The sequence below is a fragment of the Vicia villosa genome, unplaced genomic scaffold (genome assembly GCF_029867415.1).
Source record: "Vicia villosa cultivar HV-30 ecotype Madison, WI unplaced genomic scaffold, Vvil1.0 ctg.000222F_1_1, whole genome shotgun sequence".
NCBI lineage: Eukaryota > Viridiplantae > Streptophyta > Magnoliopsida > Fabales > Fabaceae > Vicia > Vicia villosa.
Genome location: NW_026705084.1, coordinates 139,223 through 157,053, shown reverse-complemented (window position 1 = coordinate 157,053; position 17,831 = coordinate 139,223). Strand labels below are relative to the sequence as shown.

The window sequence follows — 17,831 nt, the reverse complement described above, 5'->3', positions numbered from 1 at the left end:
AGAAAGTAATCAGATAGTTTTAGGGGAAAATAAGTGTAACAATTAAGCACTTACATAGGTGTGATAATTCTGATAAGGATCTCTCAACTCCATATGAAGCTGATAAGACCGAGAGTGCTGAAGTGAGGACTGCGGCTCCAATAGTCATACAGGAACCAAAAAAGGGCCAAGAGAAGAATCAAATAGTGACAGAGTTTGTGTTTCTCAATGGCCCTTCTAGATCTGGAGTAAAAATTGATCTTAGAAAGAGTAGTTGTTATGTCCTCCAAAAGCATAACCTCATTGGCAGTTCTATCACAAGGTAGTAGACCAACTTGTGCATTTCTACACAACATTGAATATAATGTAAAAGTACCACATGCAAAAATATTGTTAATTAAAAGTTTATTCGATTGAAATATAAAGTAAGAGATCGAAATAGATTATGTACCTTCTCTATTATCGTCTAGATTATGTACCCAATTCAAGCTTAGTTAGAATTATGCAGCTCAATAAAAGTCCAAGCACCATTCAATATGATTCAAGCTCATGAGAGATGTTATGGTGTAAATGCAAATTTGAGTCATGGTGTTTTTTTAAATTTGGCAACAGTGTGAGAGAAAATGAAACACAGTGGTCAATAGATAGTAGCAACTAAATTGTCACAAAGTTACCTACACTATACAGTCTACGCCAGGTACGTCAAGTCCACGTGCCGCAACATCCGTACTCAAAAGAATTCCATTTGAGAGGGATGTAAATGAAGATAGTGCTTTCTCTCTCACAGTCTATTATGGAAAACAAATAACTAAATAAGTATATGGTTAAGTCTACTTAAGGTATCCATAACATTGACTTGTGACAATCAAATAGAGTAATCAAAATTAGCAAAGCAAATAAACACAACACCTTACTTAGATCGCAACAGATGTTTACCATATGTCATCTGTTCAGAACACCGTCATAATGTGTTCCACACTGATTAACAATTATACCATGGTGAGTTTGATGACGTTGGAAACAGCTAAAGTGAGATTAGCTGTTAAGTCACAGTGGGATAGAATGTAGGTTCTTGGAATAATACTTGCATATCTGTTAATCTGGTCTTCCAATAGAACAACCTTCAGTTTTAAACTGCTGTACGTGTCCTGTGACCTCCACCGTAACTCACGATCCCTTGGCTTATCCAACCACGGCCTCCGCCACCACAGGCATCAGGATAAAGCAGTTCTCTTTCCCGCTCTCTGGCACGTGCGTCGTGAAATACCTAATAAAATAAAATAAAAAGATAAGCCACCATGCAGGGAAAATTATTGCATCACGAGAACCCATACAACTACGCTAACCTTACAATTTTCAGTCCTTTCAGAGACTTTGACTTCAAGTAGCGGTCCATGAGTGTCAGCGAACCCTCCCGCGTCATTGTCAAACCTCCCCAAGGATGAACAAACGGTCCATGCAACATGTTTAATCAAGTTGAGGACCTGCAATCAGAATAACAAAATGTAATAACACCAAGCTTTTAAAGAAACTCAAAGATCACATAAGCTACTAATCAGACTACTATAGTTGAATTTTTCTAGGATTTAGGCGAAAGTTTTACCTCTCTAATTGAATTTAAGCTATAGTTGAACAAAACTTGTATATGTATTATGTACTTGAGGAATGTTTTGATTGTAGGCCAAACTTGAGAATCCAGAACAGTTTCATCGGCTTGCTCAGACCACAATTCAGAACTGGTTCAGATCTTCCGGGAAGTAATCTCCAGTCCAGCCGGTTTGCTTCTTTGCCCACACTGCCGAAGAGCTTCGACCATTGTATGTTTCAACAGGTTCTGTTGTTCCCTCACCTCGATTAAGCACATCTTCTGCCATGGATTTTGCTGCCGCCATGAGCATGTTGAGGAATGTTTTGATTGTAGGGACAGATAATTGGAAAATTACAAACAGGAAACTAAAACATGATTACATGAATGGCTTCCAAATGTCTTCTCAAAATTCATCTGGGACATCAGTAATTCCTTGTCATCATCCATTCCTTTATGAACACGTGAGAGTGATTAGGACAGATGAACATAAAACCAATTTATGCAAGGAGTTAGTGTCAAGATTCGGGATTTGGAAAATTAGGAACTCTTAAGTAAAACGAAATAAATACGAATAAAGAAAGGAAAACATATATACCCAATTCGGTAAGAACACGGTCCCTTCGTCAGCTGTGAACTCCAAAACTCCGCAGTGAGTAGTTCTATTCCGTTCTGTTCCAGAATCGATGCTTTCCATCAATCATGTCTACTTAGTTATTCAGATACTTCCTTAGATTTCTCTGACTATGTGAGCTCTGATTGTACAATGTTTCCTCAAGCATTCGAGAACTGAAAGGTAAGTAAAACAGGTGCGCCTTCTTCGCGTCTTTAGTAACAAATGCTTTATTAGCTTCCATCAACCTCATGAACCATCCCTCGGAAGCATAAATTCCCAAAAGATATGGCGAATGCATTATCAGCTTAGACCCTTCTCTGCATACACTTTGAGAGTCTTTTCCATCAATTCATAGGTCCTGATAGCTTAAGCCCATAGCTTCAAGTGACTATTATCAGCATACTGAATCGGCATTGGATCTGGTAAGTGTCAATTATCAGTTGGTGTTTTATGTGATAAGTGCATTGGTTTATTCATCATATGTAGCAGCAACATGAGAAATGAAATTTTTTTGACATCATATTCAACACAAACATTAAATTTCTTTGCTTTATATATATAGTTAGAAATAAGCTTGAATAATCCAAATAGAAACGCGAAAAATACGGCTTTCTAATAGAATTATTGAATATAACAATATTGAAAAATTAAAGACAACCTCTTAAAAGGGCCTTTCCTTTGAGTCGTTGATAGTATCACAAAGCTTTAAACTTTGAATCAAATAAAATTACTAACAATCCATCCACATCTGATGAAGAAAGACGAGCAAGCAAGAAGATTTCAATTTGGAAAAAAAAAGTCATCAATTATGCTTATGACATACCGTCTTCAATTTGCTTCAACTTGGACTGAAGTACGTCGATCTCTTCATCAACCTTTCATGACCTCTATTAACAACATACAATACATACATGACGTTAAACACATGATCCTAAAACTCTTCACCAATCAAATACTAAACGTTTTCGAAATAAAATTAAGAAAAACTCAAAAAGTGATTGGTTTGGATCTTTTAGCAAACACTTTGCAGGCAATAGATTTGTCGTATGACATGTTTTTCAACAACAACTCGTTCAGCAACCGCACCGCTGACGAATCTTCCCCCTTTCGTGTGAGTCAACACCAACAAACCTGAAACAACAAACACTAAATCAAAATCAAAATCAAACATGTCTAATACTCAATAATATCAATGAAAAACAGATGGAGATGAAAGAAGAAGAGGGAGAAGGAGAGGGAGAAAGAAGATGGAAGCAGAAGTCGTATATAAGAAAAATCAACAGCCGTGTGATTTATTATGAATTAGGATGAGAAGTTGTAAGATTTTCAATTTCGTAACCGTCTTTGGAAGTGGACAAACCATTTGAATTGAATACCATGAAGTAAATAAGTAACGAATGCACAGTGGAAGGTGGAGGGAGAAAATTACAACATAGGGAAGTTGAGAAATCAAGAGTGACGTGGCGCCTCCAGGAAGACCAAATATTCTTTTCACAGGAAGCCACTTGGCAGCATGATAGGAAAAGTTCAAAAAGATAGAACTTTCTTATATTATAGATTATGTATCTGGGTTCTTGTTTGAAATTTGGTGATGAGGTGGATGGAGGGTGTGTCCTCTTGTTTAATACTAGTGGCTTCTTTGATGCAGTTAGATTGTGAAGGAATTTGTAATGGTTGTGAACATGTAGTTTGGTTGCTGTAAATTGTTTTGGGGCTTTTGGAGACATAAAGAAGGTACTGTTTTGGGACGCCAAATTGTGTGTTTTGTATAGTGCAGTGGGAGTATTGTATCTTGGCGTTTTGGCTTTTTTAAGAGTCGATTAATGGGTGTGTCATGTGTGATCTTGTTTGCTTGGCCTTGATGTGGCTGCAACAATTTTGTATGTTTGGGGTTTGGCTTTTATTTATTCAAGGATAAATGACAGTGGGTATGAATAACGGGGACAAACTATATTATGGCTTGAAGGAGTCCCCGAACTTATAGTCACAGGTGTCTAAGATTTTCACCATTGCTTTGCTAAAAAGAGTTAAGCTGTGCTGATTTCGGTGTTTGCTGCTAGGAGTCTTGGCTTGACAATGCTGTTAATCTGTCTCATTTGCCCTGATGTAAAACTAGGTGTATGTTGTTTAGTGTTTGTGTAAAGCATTAAGGTGCTGTCTTTTTGTTATAGCTTGGGATAGGGGAATGGTTTGTGCTCATGTAATTCTTTGAGGTGTGCAGAACATGTATTTCACATGCCTTTTTTAGTGTATTATTTTTCCTAATCTTGTCTTAGCGCATGATTGAGTGTCCTCTTCAACCCGTTATAGAAGGCGGTGAGAGTATTAACCCATGATGCGGGAAACATTCTGTAGCATCCTGCAATGTAATCTTTTTTTTAACCTTATGTTTTGTTTATATGTACAGCTTAAGATCACAGTTGTTACTTGTGAGTTAAATTTTGAGAATTGACATACACTTTGGATATCCATCTAACTTTGAAGGAGAAATGATTTGCAGTTTACTTGTTTGTTTATTTTACTCTACAAACTGTGAAAAACACATTGAGGTACGATTCATTATTTTGCTATATTCAAACTCATGCATGTCAAGTAGTTCCAGTTACCAAGTCATCATAAAATGCTGCAAGTAGCCGGAAAAGCTTACTGTCATCTATGTACACACAATTAAGCAGCTTCTTTCCAAAAAGGTAACAAGGTACTTTCTCAAAACCAGAGCATTTTGCTGTTGCCATATGATGCAACATTAATAATACTATTTTTTACTATTTGTATACATTGTTTTGGTTAATTTATGCTGTCTAGATTTGTGTTTTGAAAAATATGAAGGGGTTTAAACATACATTGTGGATAGACTTGAAATACATGACAACTCCTGTTGAGTGTTGTCAAATATTGGCCATGGCCTGACATCGGTGGTGGTTTTTTTGGCACTCCGCAATGGCTGAAATTGTGACGGATGGCAGTGCCATATGCGGATATATATGGCAGATATGGTGGTTGTGCTACATGCCGGATCTTTGGCTCTCCACGACTTTCTTTGCAGCTTATGGTCAAAGGAATTATCTGTTAAGGAGTAACTCTTCTTCCAACAAATGCAAATATCACTAAGATGAATTTGAATATGATTAAATGACTCAAACTAGCAGCCACTCAAACTTGATAATTTTTCCTTAAGAACTAAGCAGTAACTTTAGAAGACTCATACTTGGTTTTTTCTTTTTTAAATTAATTTAGTTAAAATTGAATTTAAAGTAAGGTTATTTATCTTTACATAAGTAAATGTTAGACATAGAATTTATAGCTTACATTTTCAGAATAAGAAAAACCTTTTTTAATCAAAATTCAATCAATGATTCGATAGAAGATTCATTATTATTAGGAGTAATAAAGCAAAAATGGAAATGAAATATAATTAGTTGTAATTTTTGTCATGAAATCATTGTTTAGAATAACGAGTGAGTTTGAAATGTTGAGAAATTGTCCATTGATTAGGAAAGTGGAGATTTGAGCATTTATAAGTGAGAAAATTTATACACCTATTACCTTAAGGTTTTAAATGAGCATGTGGTGTATCTTTCGCAATGTGTGTTGCTCATAAAATCAATGTTCCAAGGGTGGTATTATGAGCCGTTGGTTCGAGTGAATGACCGATTCATTTGTATTGAAAGTCCTCACATGGTGGTGGGTAGGAGTCATGTCACATTGAAAAAGTGTCAACGACTTTACAAGTGTATGTGGATGAAAGAGCTTCCATTTGAGGGTGAATATTGTGAATAGAGTCACACTTGAGGATGAGAATAACAAATGTGAGTTGGAAATATTGTGAAGTTTTACATTGATTAAAAATATGGAGACTTGAGTATTTAAGTGAGAAAACTCGCACACATGTTATCTTAAGGTTTTGAGTGAGTATGTGGTGTACCTCTCATAAGGTGTGTTGCTCATAAAAGAAAGACCTTAATGTAGATGCTCCCTCATTGTTGAAAAAGTGTCAACAACTTTACAAGTGTATGTGAATGAAAGAGCTTTCATCTAAAGGGGAACATTGTGAATAGAGTCACACTTGAGGATGAGAATAATAAATGTGAGTTAGAAATGTTGCGAAGTTTCACATTGATTTAAAAAGTGGAGACTTGAGTATTTATAAGTGAGTGAACTTACACATTTATTATCTCAAAGTTTTGGGTGAGTATGTGGTGTATCTCTCACAAGGTGTGTTGTTTGATCCGCTGTCGCACACACGTCAAAAACGAAATTAAATTGTAGTTAAGGAATCAACACAAGTCATATCGTAAGGACTCTTGGCAAAATTAACTAACTAAAGTAACGATTTATGGGGGTTTTAGGTTCGATTAAGAAAATCGGAAAATAAGTGATTATCAAATAAGTTAAAACGAATCGACCTACTGTTTGGTATCCCAACTTATCATCGATAACTATAAATCCAAATCCCAAGCAAATTCTAATCCCTTTTCGATTACAGTACCAATTAACAAGCGAAATTGATCCTATACAGTTTATACTCCTATTATCCAAACGAAGCAAACGGGTTCAACACTCATGAATTAAGCAAACGTGATCCGACAAACTCAATTTAACGGTGAAGCAACGCTAAAATGCGATAAAGAATAAGAAAACATAAACCAATCGAAATAAATCAACATGAATATATATAATTCGAATTAAGCATATAAAATATATAGAAAAATATTGAAAGAGAAAAAAAATTGGATTGAAAATATAAAGCCTCAAAGTTTGGCGGAAACATGAATAGTAGATTTATCCTTGATAATTAGTTCTCCATGAATTGTACAAACAATGTATCTTTCGTGAAAATTTCTGAATGACTGAAATAAGCTGCTATTTTAGTTTAAGTATTACAAGCGAATTCGGGCCCTAATGGAAACCGACTTGAGAAACATAAAAATCGGTTCAAACTAATTATTTTATTAAATCTGAAGATAAAACGAATTATTAGACCCTTCAGTATTCCGAATTAGCTTTTTACTTCAATACAAAACTTATAGCTTATCCCCTGAACTGTCTAACGCATACTAGAACACACTAAACGACATCCTATAGTCCAATTTATGACTTGTATAGCAAAAATGTATCAAATAATTATTTAAACTGAAAATAAAATACAAAATTAAAACAACAGTAAAATTAGACTAAGCTTAAAAAACACACCAAAGTAGTAGGAATAACAAAAAGATACTCTACAATAGTCTTTACATAGTGAAAGAAAGTGCATGAAAATACACTAATCATTGCTCATAAAAGTAAGAAATTTATGTAGATGCTCCTCATTGTTATCCCCATATTTGATGACCTAATAGGTCTGGTACAAGTCAAATATTTTTAGTTGCTAGGAATTTGGCGGATAGAAATCTATATTGTAAAGCATATGAAAAATGGGATAGCAGGTGATGATTTTACCCAATCATTCCAATCTTTTTGCTAAAACCTTGCAACTATTGGTGGGTGCATACGAATATAATAGTCAAAAGATAAAAGTTAAAAGAGAATAAAAAAGAAACACATAATTTAATGGTACTATTTAAGATTTGGTTTTATTTTTGAATCTGACTTTTTAAAAATTTGATTTGATTTTGTATTGATGTATTCAAATGAAGGTACTAACGTATGTTTAAATAAGTTATTGAGCTAATAAATTAATGAGATATATATTTTTATATTAATATTTAATATTAAATTTTAGAGAATCAATAATATATAAAGAAAGTCGAGCAATAAAAGGTCTCAAGTACAAAGGAGGCTCACAAATCACAATGACATCAAGCACGAACACTAAAAAAAACAAAAATAATCAGCAATTAATAGGAAAAACCAAGTTTAACACTTTAAATTAATACAAAAATGGATGACCATTCCATAAATGATAGACTAGAGCTCATATTAAAGAGCCACCATAAAAAAAAAACATTCACCATAGCCAACCCAAAGAACTCTCCACAGCAAGATCAAAGTCACTCCACCATCTATTGTTATAGATAAAAGATAGGGTTCTAGAAGCGGTAAGGGAAAATATAAGTGCTATTCGTATGTCTGTTAAGATATCAATTTTAAATAAAAAAATATTTTTATCTTTTATATTTTCAAAATTTTACAAAAATCAAACAATTACATATCAGAGACAAACCACTCTTAATTCGAGTTCTATTACAATTGTTGTCTATTAAATAGGTTCTACATGAATTGAATAATTCAACCAATTCGGTAAATCCAATTCAAATTGAATTATAAAAACTAGTTGAGTTGAGTGATTTGATGATGAAATTGGTTAAATAATAAAATTGAAAGTGTATTTCAATAATTTTAAATTGATAAGTTCCATACATTATAAAATTGAGATTGTGAGATTGTGAGAGTTTGTTGATGATAAAAATTGATATTTTTTAAATAAATAAATACTTAAACATAAATGTTCTTTTTTTAAAACAAGTGGGTAATTCATATCCAACTCAATTTAAAGTATAAATATTAATTTCAATTGCACACTAAACTAGAACCGACTAATGTCTTATTCCAAAATAATGACACCTAAAATAAAAGAAAATTTCTTTAGCCACCTCCCTACGGGGGTCACCCCCAGCGAAAATCCCAAAATACCCCTGCTTTGGAAATGAACTTCCGAAGCGCTTTTTTTTTTAAAAAAAAATTTCATAATTCGGAAGTTCATCTCCGAAAACACCTCATGGGGGGTGTCTTCGGAGATGAACTTCCGAAAACACCTCATGGGTGAATTCGGAAGTTTATTTCCAAATTATGCAGAAACTGTGTTTTTTTTTATGTTATTTCTTAAACAGTCTCGCATTTTAATTAAACGCAAACGCCAAATAAAATACGCAACAGATAAACAAAAAATAGTAATACGATAAATAAAATCCAAGTAATATATACAAGCCGAACCAAATAGTAATAGTGTGCGCAATATACAATCCGAAACACAAAAAATAAATAATCCCGACCACTACTGGGTGTGCCTAACCCTCTCACCCTGAGCCCTCCTCTGCCGCCTGTACCCCGCCACACGGCCCGCATCAGTGACGATCGCCTCCATCACGGCGACTGCATCTGGACCGCCCTGAAGAACGACACCCCGATCCAAGGCGTCCCGCTCAAGCATCTCTATCCGCTGGCAGATCGGCAGGAGATCAATGGCGTGGTCATCCTCGGCCTGCTGGTTCTCCAGGATCTCCTCATGTGCTGGCCTAGGAGCGCCGGGAACGTCGGGTCTCAGTAGAGGATGGGACACCCGGTAGAACCATGTGACGTACCCCTCCTCACTGTGCCAGTCCTGTGAGACCCGAGTGAGACGGTACTCCTGCAGTACCACATGATGCTGCCAGTCCTCCCATATGGCAGTGAGCTGCACTCGGGTCATTGTGTCGGGAGCTGCCTCAAAGGGTGACCTGGGTATCCGCTGCACGAATCCGAACTGACGCATGCACCGCTCAGGGAGATACCGGACCATGATGCTGGTCCCGCATGCCAACCAGCCTGAATATAGAGCAATGCCGTCAAAGGGGACAATCTGAGCGTAGTCGACGAACGGCCTCCAGGTGACGTCGTCGTGCATCGTGCGGTCCAAGTACAGACGGTATGGTCCCACCGCATCGTTCCCCCTCTGGAGATCGTATCTGGCGGCCCTGGGCATGGCGTCCACGTACGCAGGATCGATGTGAAAGCCGTGGATGCGGGAGAAGTAGGAGATGATCCAGCTCTAAAACAGAAACACGATAATGTATTAAAAATAAATACGAAACATAAATAAATAAATAAATACGATAATGTATTAAAATAAAACGTACCGTAAGCAGTGTGCAGGATCCGACCAACTGCCTCGTCCTCCAGTTGGAGGCCTCATTCAGCTTCTGGTAGAGATATGCCAGAGTAGCTGACCCCCAGTTCCACTGGTGAACGGTATCAAGGTCCATGAAATAGCGGAGGTAGGTCACGTCGACGTACCTTGCACTCTTGTCCACAAAGCAAGCAGCGCCTACCACATGCATGTACCAGCACCGGAGAGCGCAGCCGCGGTGGTACTGTGTGAATAGGTCGTCACCCGCCTGCTCGGCATCGGCCGCCGCGTCCAGGTGGTGCTCGAAATAGCGGCTCAGTGTGGTGAACCGGATATGAGGCCCAGAAGTCGTGGCGCACTCATAGTGAGCAACCTCGTGCTCCATGCCCAAGTAGAGCATCATCCACTCAATGGCCTCCACCCTCTGGATCTTGGAGTGGGTCAACAGCGGCCCCCTAATCGGCAGGTGGAGAAGACACTGCACGTCGTGCAAGGTGATCGTCATCTCCCCAACCGGCAAGTGGAAAGAGGACGTCTCCTTGTGCCAGCGCTCCACAAATGCCCCCTGCATGCCGGTGCTGATCATGGTGTACCCCGTCATGCAGAGCCCGCTGAGCCCTGAACTTCGCATATGGTCGTTAAACCACTCAGCTGCTAGTTTAAACAGACCGAAAATCTTGCGGGCGTGGTTGACCATTTTCACCGGCTCTTTCTCCTGTTACAAAAAAAAACAAATAAGCGACATATATTAAATAAGCGACAAATAAACGGTTAGATTATAAAAAATGGTGACAAATAAACGGTTAAATTAAAAAAATACCTCTCCCTCCCAGATCCGCCGAGCGACGTGATCGTGGTAGTGAATCAGCACCGAAGTGTCAAAGGGCCCTCCCGGATAGCCATCCTCCTGCTCATCCTCCTCCCCGGCTGGAGGGTCAACATCCGGTACACCCTCCGGCTCGTGGTATGGCACTGGCACCTCCTCCTCCTCCTCCTCCTCCTCCTCCTCCTCTCGCTGGCGGGAAGAAGATACCCGAGCCAGCCGACTCCTAGATCCTGAAGCAGATGTACCCTCTCCCACGTCCACGGGAACTCGCACACGGCGTCCCCGGCCCTGCCCCCGTCCCTGGGTCGACGCCAGCTGCGCCGCCGCCCGCTCGCGTCTAGCCGACGCAGTCTGAGACTCTCTCCCCTGTCTGATGCGTGCTGGTTGGTTGCCTGACATGTTCCTGTAAACAATTGAAATCGATTAATATGCGAGACAAAAGAAGAAACAAAAATAATTGAAATTTTGATACAGTTCGGAAGTTCATTTCCGAAAACTGGGATGGAGGTGTTTTCGGAAATGAACTTCCGAAACACCCCTGCGATGGAGTTTTCTGCAACTCCCATGGCAGACCCCAAAACCAAACATCAAACCTATGTCTACACATTCTAAACATCCTAAATATCAGTATAAACCTAACCTAATACATTTTTTGCTATTTGTAAACACCCTAATATATATTTTAATCATAGATCTTAAAATCAAAATGCTTACCGATTGAATGGATTTGAGGACTTTTGAATGTAATAGAGCAAGTAGTTGGAGCCTTTGAGGTAGCTTGGAACTGGTTTGCACAAAAATCTCTTGGGGTGTGAGTTTGGAAGAAGATTAGGGTAAATGATTAGGGGGAGGGGGCTGTTTTGCTTAATCTGCAAAACGCGCAGTATTTCGGAAATGAACTTCCGAAATGCTGTTTTCGGAAGTGCATTTCCGAAATAAGTCAATTTTTTTTAAAAAAAAGGCGCTTTCGGAGATGCATCTCCGAAAACACCTTTTTCTTGCATTTCGGAAGTTCATTTCCGAAGTCAGGGGTATTCTGAGTTTTTCACCAGAGGTGAGCTAGAAGGTTGGGAGGTGGCCAAAGAAATTCTCAAATAAAATCATTGAGATGGGAGATCTACCCATAAGCTCGAAACATAACATCAAAGATAAATGACAAGTTACTAATCAAAAAACTTTTAAACTTTATTAATGTAGTGAAATTTTTAATTGGTACCATGATTTGCAAATTAAAGTTAGTAAATAATGTGTGTTTAGTTTAACTCACTTTTATAAAATGATCACTTTTGGTATAAGAAAGTAAATTACTAAACAAACATTTCTTTAGCAATGATATAAAAATAAACATGCACGTGTAGAGCATTTGTGTAAGAAATTTAAATCATTGAAGTAGTAAATAGAGCTAGCTATTGATAAAAAGTTATTTAGGTTTGTGATATTAATTAACCAATACCTTAATGTTTCAACGAAAGCCCAAAATTATGCTAGCCAAGGGAAGGAAAAGAGCCCAACTTTTTATCTTTTTTCATCCTTGAATGGCATTGATGATTAGATGGTCAAAATTATCATCTTGTGAAGCTTAGATCATTGAAAAGGGAAAGATAATAAAAAAATATAAAGTAGCAAAGTAGCAATCGTGTGGTAAAGAGCATTACAATTGATATATGAAAGGCTTGAACTTACTCTTCTAGACTTCTTGGTCATGTTGGCTATTTGGGTCTTTGATAGTCAAAAGCCTCAAAAAGAAGAATTATCACTATCTAAAATTTATAATTGAATCTAAATTATTTGAGTTGAATGGAAGTAACACTCTTTAGACTAAGATTTTGTTTAAAAGAACAAAAATCTTAGCCACTTAGACATATATACATAATTAGTACATAACACTGTTTTGTGAACCTAGAGGTTTATCAAGGAATAAAAGTAAAAGATAAGTTCTCCAAAGAAATACTTAATAGTGTGTTTGGTTTAAGTAATTAGAAAATTTTAAAGAATTTAGAATTTTAAATAAAAACTTTTTTGGAACAAAATAAATTTTTCATTTTCAAAAACAATTAATACAAACCAATCCATATGGATCTAGGTATAATATTCAACACAACTAATATGTGTCTAATGTACTAGCATTTATATGAGTATTAAGGATTCTATGCATAAAACATCTAATAGTTATTATGAGTATTAAGGATTCTATGCATAAAACATCTAATAGTTATTATATGAATGATTGTTTCTTTCAGGTTTGTGTCAAAATGCGTTTAAGAGAAAATATTTTCATTCCTGCAAATCCAAATACCATAAAGTATCTCTGTTGTTGTTATCTTCAAAAGATGTCTTTTCCATCCTTTTTTCTTAGTTTCACGAATGATCCACTGTTTTTCATTTGCCCAACCCGTGGAATTTCTATTCCAGCCAATCCATTCAAGTATATTTCTCCAAATCTTCTTTGTAGTGTTGCAGACAAACAATATGTGTTCTAAGGATTCATTTTGATTGCAGAAACTACACAACCCATCTATATTGATGTCAAATCGAGCAATTCTTGTTGAATTTCAAGTATGAAAGTTGTGCTAAAGTTCCACATCGATTAGTGGAGAAAATGTTGGGTTTATAAGAGATGTGACTCATACCTCCATTGCCAAGATTTTAGATGGATATGTAGCGTCAAAGTCTCTTGTAAACATGAACGTTTGTCCCACTGACACTTCCGGGCCTCGCTCCCAGGAGGACTTCTCCAACAAGTGGTATTAGAGTCTGGTTGGTTCGGTGGGAGAGCGGATGTAGATCCTAGTGTGGATCAAGGTTAATGATGTGGATGACTCACACTTGTGGGGGGGTTGTTGAGTTTCAAGTGTGAAAATTGTGCTAAAGTTCTACATCGATTAAAAATGGAGAAAATGTTGGGTTTATGAGAGAGGTGACCCATTTCCCCATTGCTTTAAGGTTTTGGGTGGATATGTGGCGTCAAAGTCTCTTTTAACCATGAATGTTTGCCCCATTGACTCCTCGGACTTTTCCAACAATTCTATCTTTGGTTGGCAGTCTCTTGGAGAGCAAGCCACAAGATAAAGGTGGTTCGGGGTCTAACATAGTTAAAAAAAATATCTTCTTCCATTCCACATGTTCTTTATCTCCACGAATGACCTTGTACATTTTGAATTTTGTAATTACCTTGTTGTACCACTTCATGCAAATATTGCAACTGTACAGCATCCTCCATGCATTTCAGATTTTATTTTATTTTTAAATATCTAAGAGCAGTTTGTAGAAGAGTTCCATCGCATGATATTTGAGCCTTTTAGATAATAAGAATTAATCTATTTAATTCATAGTTTGTCACCTTTTCCTTGAAGGTTCTAAAACATTTTAATTATTGTTGTTTGATTTCATTCTTTCAGTGAGATGACATTGAACCCACTTTTTCAAATTGAAATTTATTTATTTTTAAATTCTTTTGTTTTGATAGGTGTTAAAATTGTTCATTATTAAATTTTTGAGATCTTTTTACAAATTTTAGATTTTTGGGCAAAATATAAAATTTGAAAAATAAAAACTAAGTTGCAATTTAAATTTTTTTAAAGGAACTCATGTGTAAATTTTAAAAATCATTAAGTACAAATTTGTAAGTTTTAGAAAATTTTAAGGGTCACTTTTTAATTTTATAAAACATATAGACTAACTTACAAAATTTAAAATAATAATAATAAGGGTTAAATATGTTGTTGGTCACTATAAATATCTCAATTTTGACTTTTAACCCCTATAAAAGAAATATATTAACTTTTAGTCCTATAAAATTGTTTTTGCACGCAGTTTTAATTCATCTATCGGGACTAAAACTGCGTGCTAAAGTAATTTAATAGGGACTAAAAATTAATATTTTTTTATAGAGACTAAAAATCAAAAATAATAATTTTATAGGGACTAAAAACATATTTAAGACATAATAATACTATCTCATTAGATATTTATATGCTATGAATTTGAAAATAATTTCAAATTCTTTGATTTTAAATATATTTTATATATTCATTAAATTAATAATCTCATTATATATTCACATGCTACGGAATTTGTAATTTCAAAGTCATTAAATTTAACATGCATATACTTTACCAATTCTATATATATTTTATACAATATATTTTGTTAAAATCATTTTAAATTTCTTCAAAATACTATTAAAAATACTGCATTATGCCTCGTTAATTAAAAATACTAAAGTAATGACTTTAGATCTCAAAATTATATTACTAAATTACTTAGTATTAGTAACTATTGTTTGTATTGGGTAAATTTTTATGCATTTGATACTAAATACTGATTAGCTACTTGAGTTTTCTAAAGAATATGCTATGTCAAATATATTCTTTACAATATTATTATCTATAATTCTTTGTGTAGGATAAACAGTTAAAGAATCTTTGTGTTTTATTAGGTTTGAGTTATGTTTTAGAAACAATTAGGAGGTTGCAGGACCATATTGGGCCCAAAGTCCTCAACGTTTTGTTATTCATAATTGGATTTAAATGAGCATTGAGTTATATTTGGCAAATCTTTTTTGTGTTTTGTCGTAAATACTATTATTAAAATAACAGAAATTTTGAAAATCACGTGTGTATTTGAAATTTAGAAAAATATCAAAAATTTCAAAATATTATCTAGATTTACCGATATATTTTGTATGCTATCGAAAATTTCAAACTTTCGTGATAATATATTGGAATTTTTGAAATTTTTGGTATTTACCTAAACTTCTTGGAAATTTCCAAATTTCCGGTATTTACTAAATTTTTTAAATTTCCAGTACTATATTAGTAAGTTTTTTTTCATTTTTTTTTTATTTTTCTCGAATAATTGAATCGGTAAAAAAAGCTACCTGACTTAAAATATACGTATAATAATTGTCATGCATACAAGAATACAAAACAAACTAGGGCGACTTCCTAACTTCGTATTCCTAGTGACTAAATCGACCCGCATATGCTGATTCCCATGGTTTTGCATCATTAGTACAATTTTGTCTCCAACGGTTAGTGACAGAAGGCAATGGGCAATCATGTTTCAACTTTATCTGAACCCATTGATTGTTGTTGACAAAACCAAAATCAATGATTTTATGTCTGCTCGTATACATAGACGGAGCTAAGGCAAGAGGAAAAAAAAGTGATGTTAAGTCTTTTGGAAAGAGAGACAAATACGACACTATATCTAGAAGCAATATGGTAACCTCTATTAGAAATCGTCATCCATTTATCCATATCCTGTACACCCAAGTGGTATGCTCGTAACACATTCCTAACTATAGAGACAATGTCATAGAACAACTTGGAAAACAATTGAAATTGTTAATGAACTTGAGCATCTAGCTACGTCTGAATCAAAGGTCGTGATTCTTTGCTCCTTCCAAGTAAAGATGCATTACAAGAGAATTCACAATTTCCATTGTCACCAACATCAATAATGTCATTGATGTATGGATGTAAGAAAACAGGGATATGTGACAAGTAAACATATTTTGAAGATTTGGTGGACGATTGGCTACCAATCGGCGTGCTTGACGGTTGACTTCCTGTTGGTTTTGTGCATGATCTCTTCATAGTCTGTCTCCCATGCGAGCCCTGAACATATTCCTACTGTCTAGGATCATGATGCACGTCACTCTCTTGACTCTTTCTACTCTTTTTAACACCCTTATTTGGCTTGTACTTCACCGCCGGTGGGCACATAGAAGTTGTGGATGGATGAATTGGTTCTCGAACCTTTTTCTTGAACACCCTCTGGCCTACAATATCTAATGAGCTAAAATATGTCTCGAACTCTTCACACTCTGATTCTAAATCCCACTTTGTACCACTCTCATCATGACGGACCTCATGCTATGTAATGGCCAATTTTGTTCAAAATTCATGAATCGAGTCTAAAGGAACATGATTGTCTAGTGTTTGGAAAGTGGCAAGCTGACACGCACACGGTAACCCATGTGTTGTTCTAACGAAGCAACCACATCTTTCTTGGCTAGAACCAACAAACTTCACCCTTTCTAGTTCTTTTCCAATGAGCTGTATACATTGTCTTGGGACAAAACCGTGCAACCTGGAATAGAAAGGAGTGTTATATCGATGCTCAATGTTGACAATAATTTTTTGAAACGACACTCTGATTGAACCTAGCTTCAATTTCAACATTGTGTTCACAGCATCCTAACTTTGGCATAAATCTCCCCGGCTTGAAGTCAACATGTTTTTAGTCTCCAATGAGCAGACTCCACCCTAAAAAACATAAATAGAAATATATGTTAACTTCTAACTAGATATGAAATAACATCAAACTATCATGTTTCGTGTACCTGTTTGATGTTGTGTTATCTAAATAAGTGACTCTGTTAGTCCATCAAAGCAAGTTCTTGATCCGTCACCACAACCTTCGGTAGCAATTTTTCTGAAGAGAACAACTCTTTGACCTTTTCTAGTGCCAATGTAAAATTCTCCTCTCTTTCATGTTTCAAATAGGCAAAGGCAACTGAAAATGTCAACACATACAACATATATCAGAATGTGCAACCATAAAATCTTACATATTTGTCTTGTATGTGCAATCAAAAATCAATACCGAATGAAACATATTCAACAGCTTCACAGAATCAGGATGTGTCTAAAAGAATTTCAGCTACAACGTTTGACTTATCTCTATTTCTAGTCCAATACATGTATTTCTCTTTATGAATAAGGCTTAACAACATCTGCATTTATGTCAATGCACCTCTCTTGTCCTTTCTGTATGTAGCTCTAGCTGTATACACCTGGGTAACACTCGTGAGGTTTTTTGGATCTTTGTCTTTCAAAGCCGCAACTATGTACCTTGGAGCTATATTGTACTTCATCATGTCATTCACAAAATTTCTTTCATGATCTTTTAGACGACCCAATATGTTATGGCCTTCCAATTCCTTGGATAGTTTATGATTGTGCATCCCACATTTAACCATTATCTTCCA

General features: G+C 35.8%; 1 protein-coding gene across 10 annotated transcripts; it reads right to left on the bottom strand.

Annotated features, from left to right (window-relative positions):
* Nucleotides 1–33: 33 nt before the first annotated feature.
* LOC131625581 (ATP-dependent rRNA helicase SPB4-like) lies at nucleotides 34–3,569 on the bottom strand. Of its 10 annotated transcripts, XR_009290902.1 has the most exons (10): nucleotides 3,202–3,569; nucleotides 3,004–3,067; nucleotides 2,163–2,599; nucleotides 1,948–2,016; nucleotides 1,638–1,861; nucleotides 1,326–1,463; nucleotides 889–1,246; nucleotides 658–767; nucleotides 431–445; nucleotides 34–324 (listed from the first exon to the last, which is right to left on the bottom strand). XR_009290902.1 is itself a non-coding variant. In XM_058896429.1 (4 exons), the coding sequence occupies exons 2-4, from the start codon at nucleotides 916–918 to the stop codon at nucleotides 84–86; spliced, it is 381 nt and encodes a 126-aa protein (XP_058752412.1). In that variant the 5' UTR covers nucleotides 919–1,246; nucleotides 1,326–1,608; the 3' UTR covers nucleotides 34–83. The 10 variants fall into 10 exon arrangements, 1 of the variants encoding a protein (XP_058752412.1); XR_009290898.1 differs by having other exon boundaries at nucleotides 3,004–3,569; XR_009290899.1 differs by having other exon boundaries at nucleotides 894–1,246; nucleotides 3,004–3,569.
* Nucleotides 3,570–17,831: the final 14,262 nt, after the last annotated feature.

Bases quoted from the DNA above. Each gene is read 5' to 3' on its own strand.
- LOC131625581 (XM_058896429.1), bottom strand. From the start codon at position 918: ATGGTAAACATCTGTTGCGATCTAAGTAAG. The intron at 768-888 runs GTGTTGTGTTTA...TTTCCATAATAG, and splicing joins TCTGTTGCGATCTAAGTAAG to ACTGTGAGAGAGAAAGCACT. The intron at 325-657 runs GTAGGTAACTTT...AATGTTGTGTAG, and splicing joins CCTGGCGTAGACTGTATAGT to AAATGCACAAGTTGGTCTAC.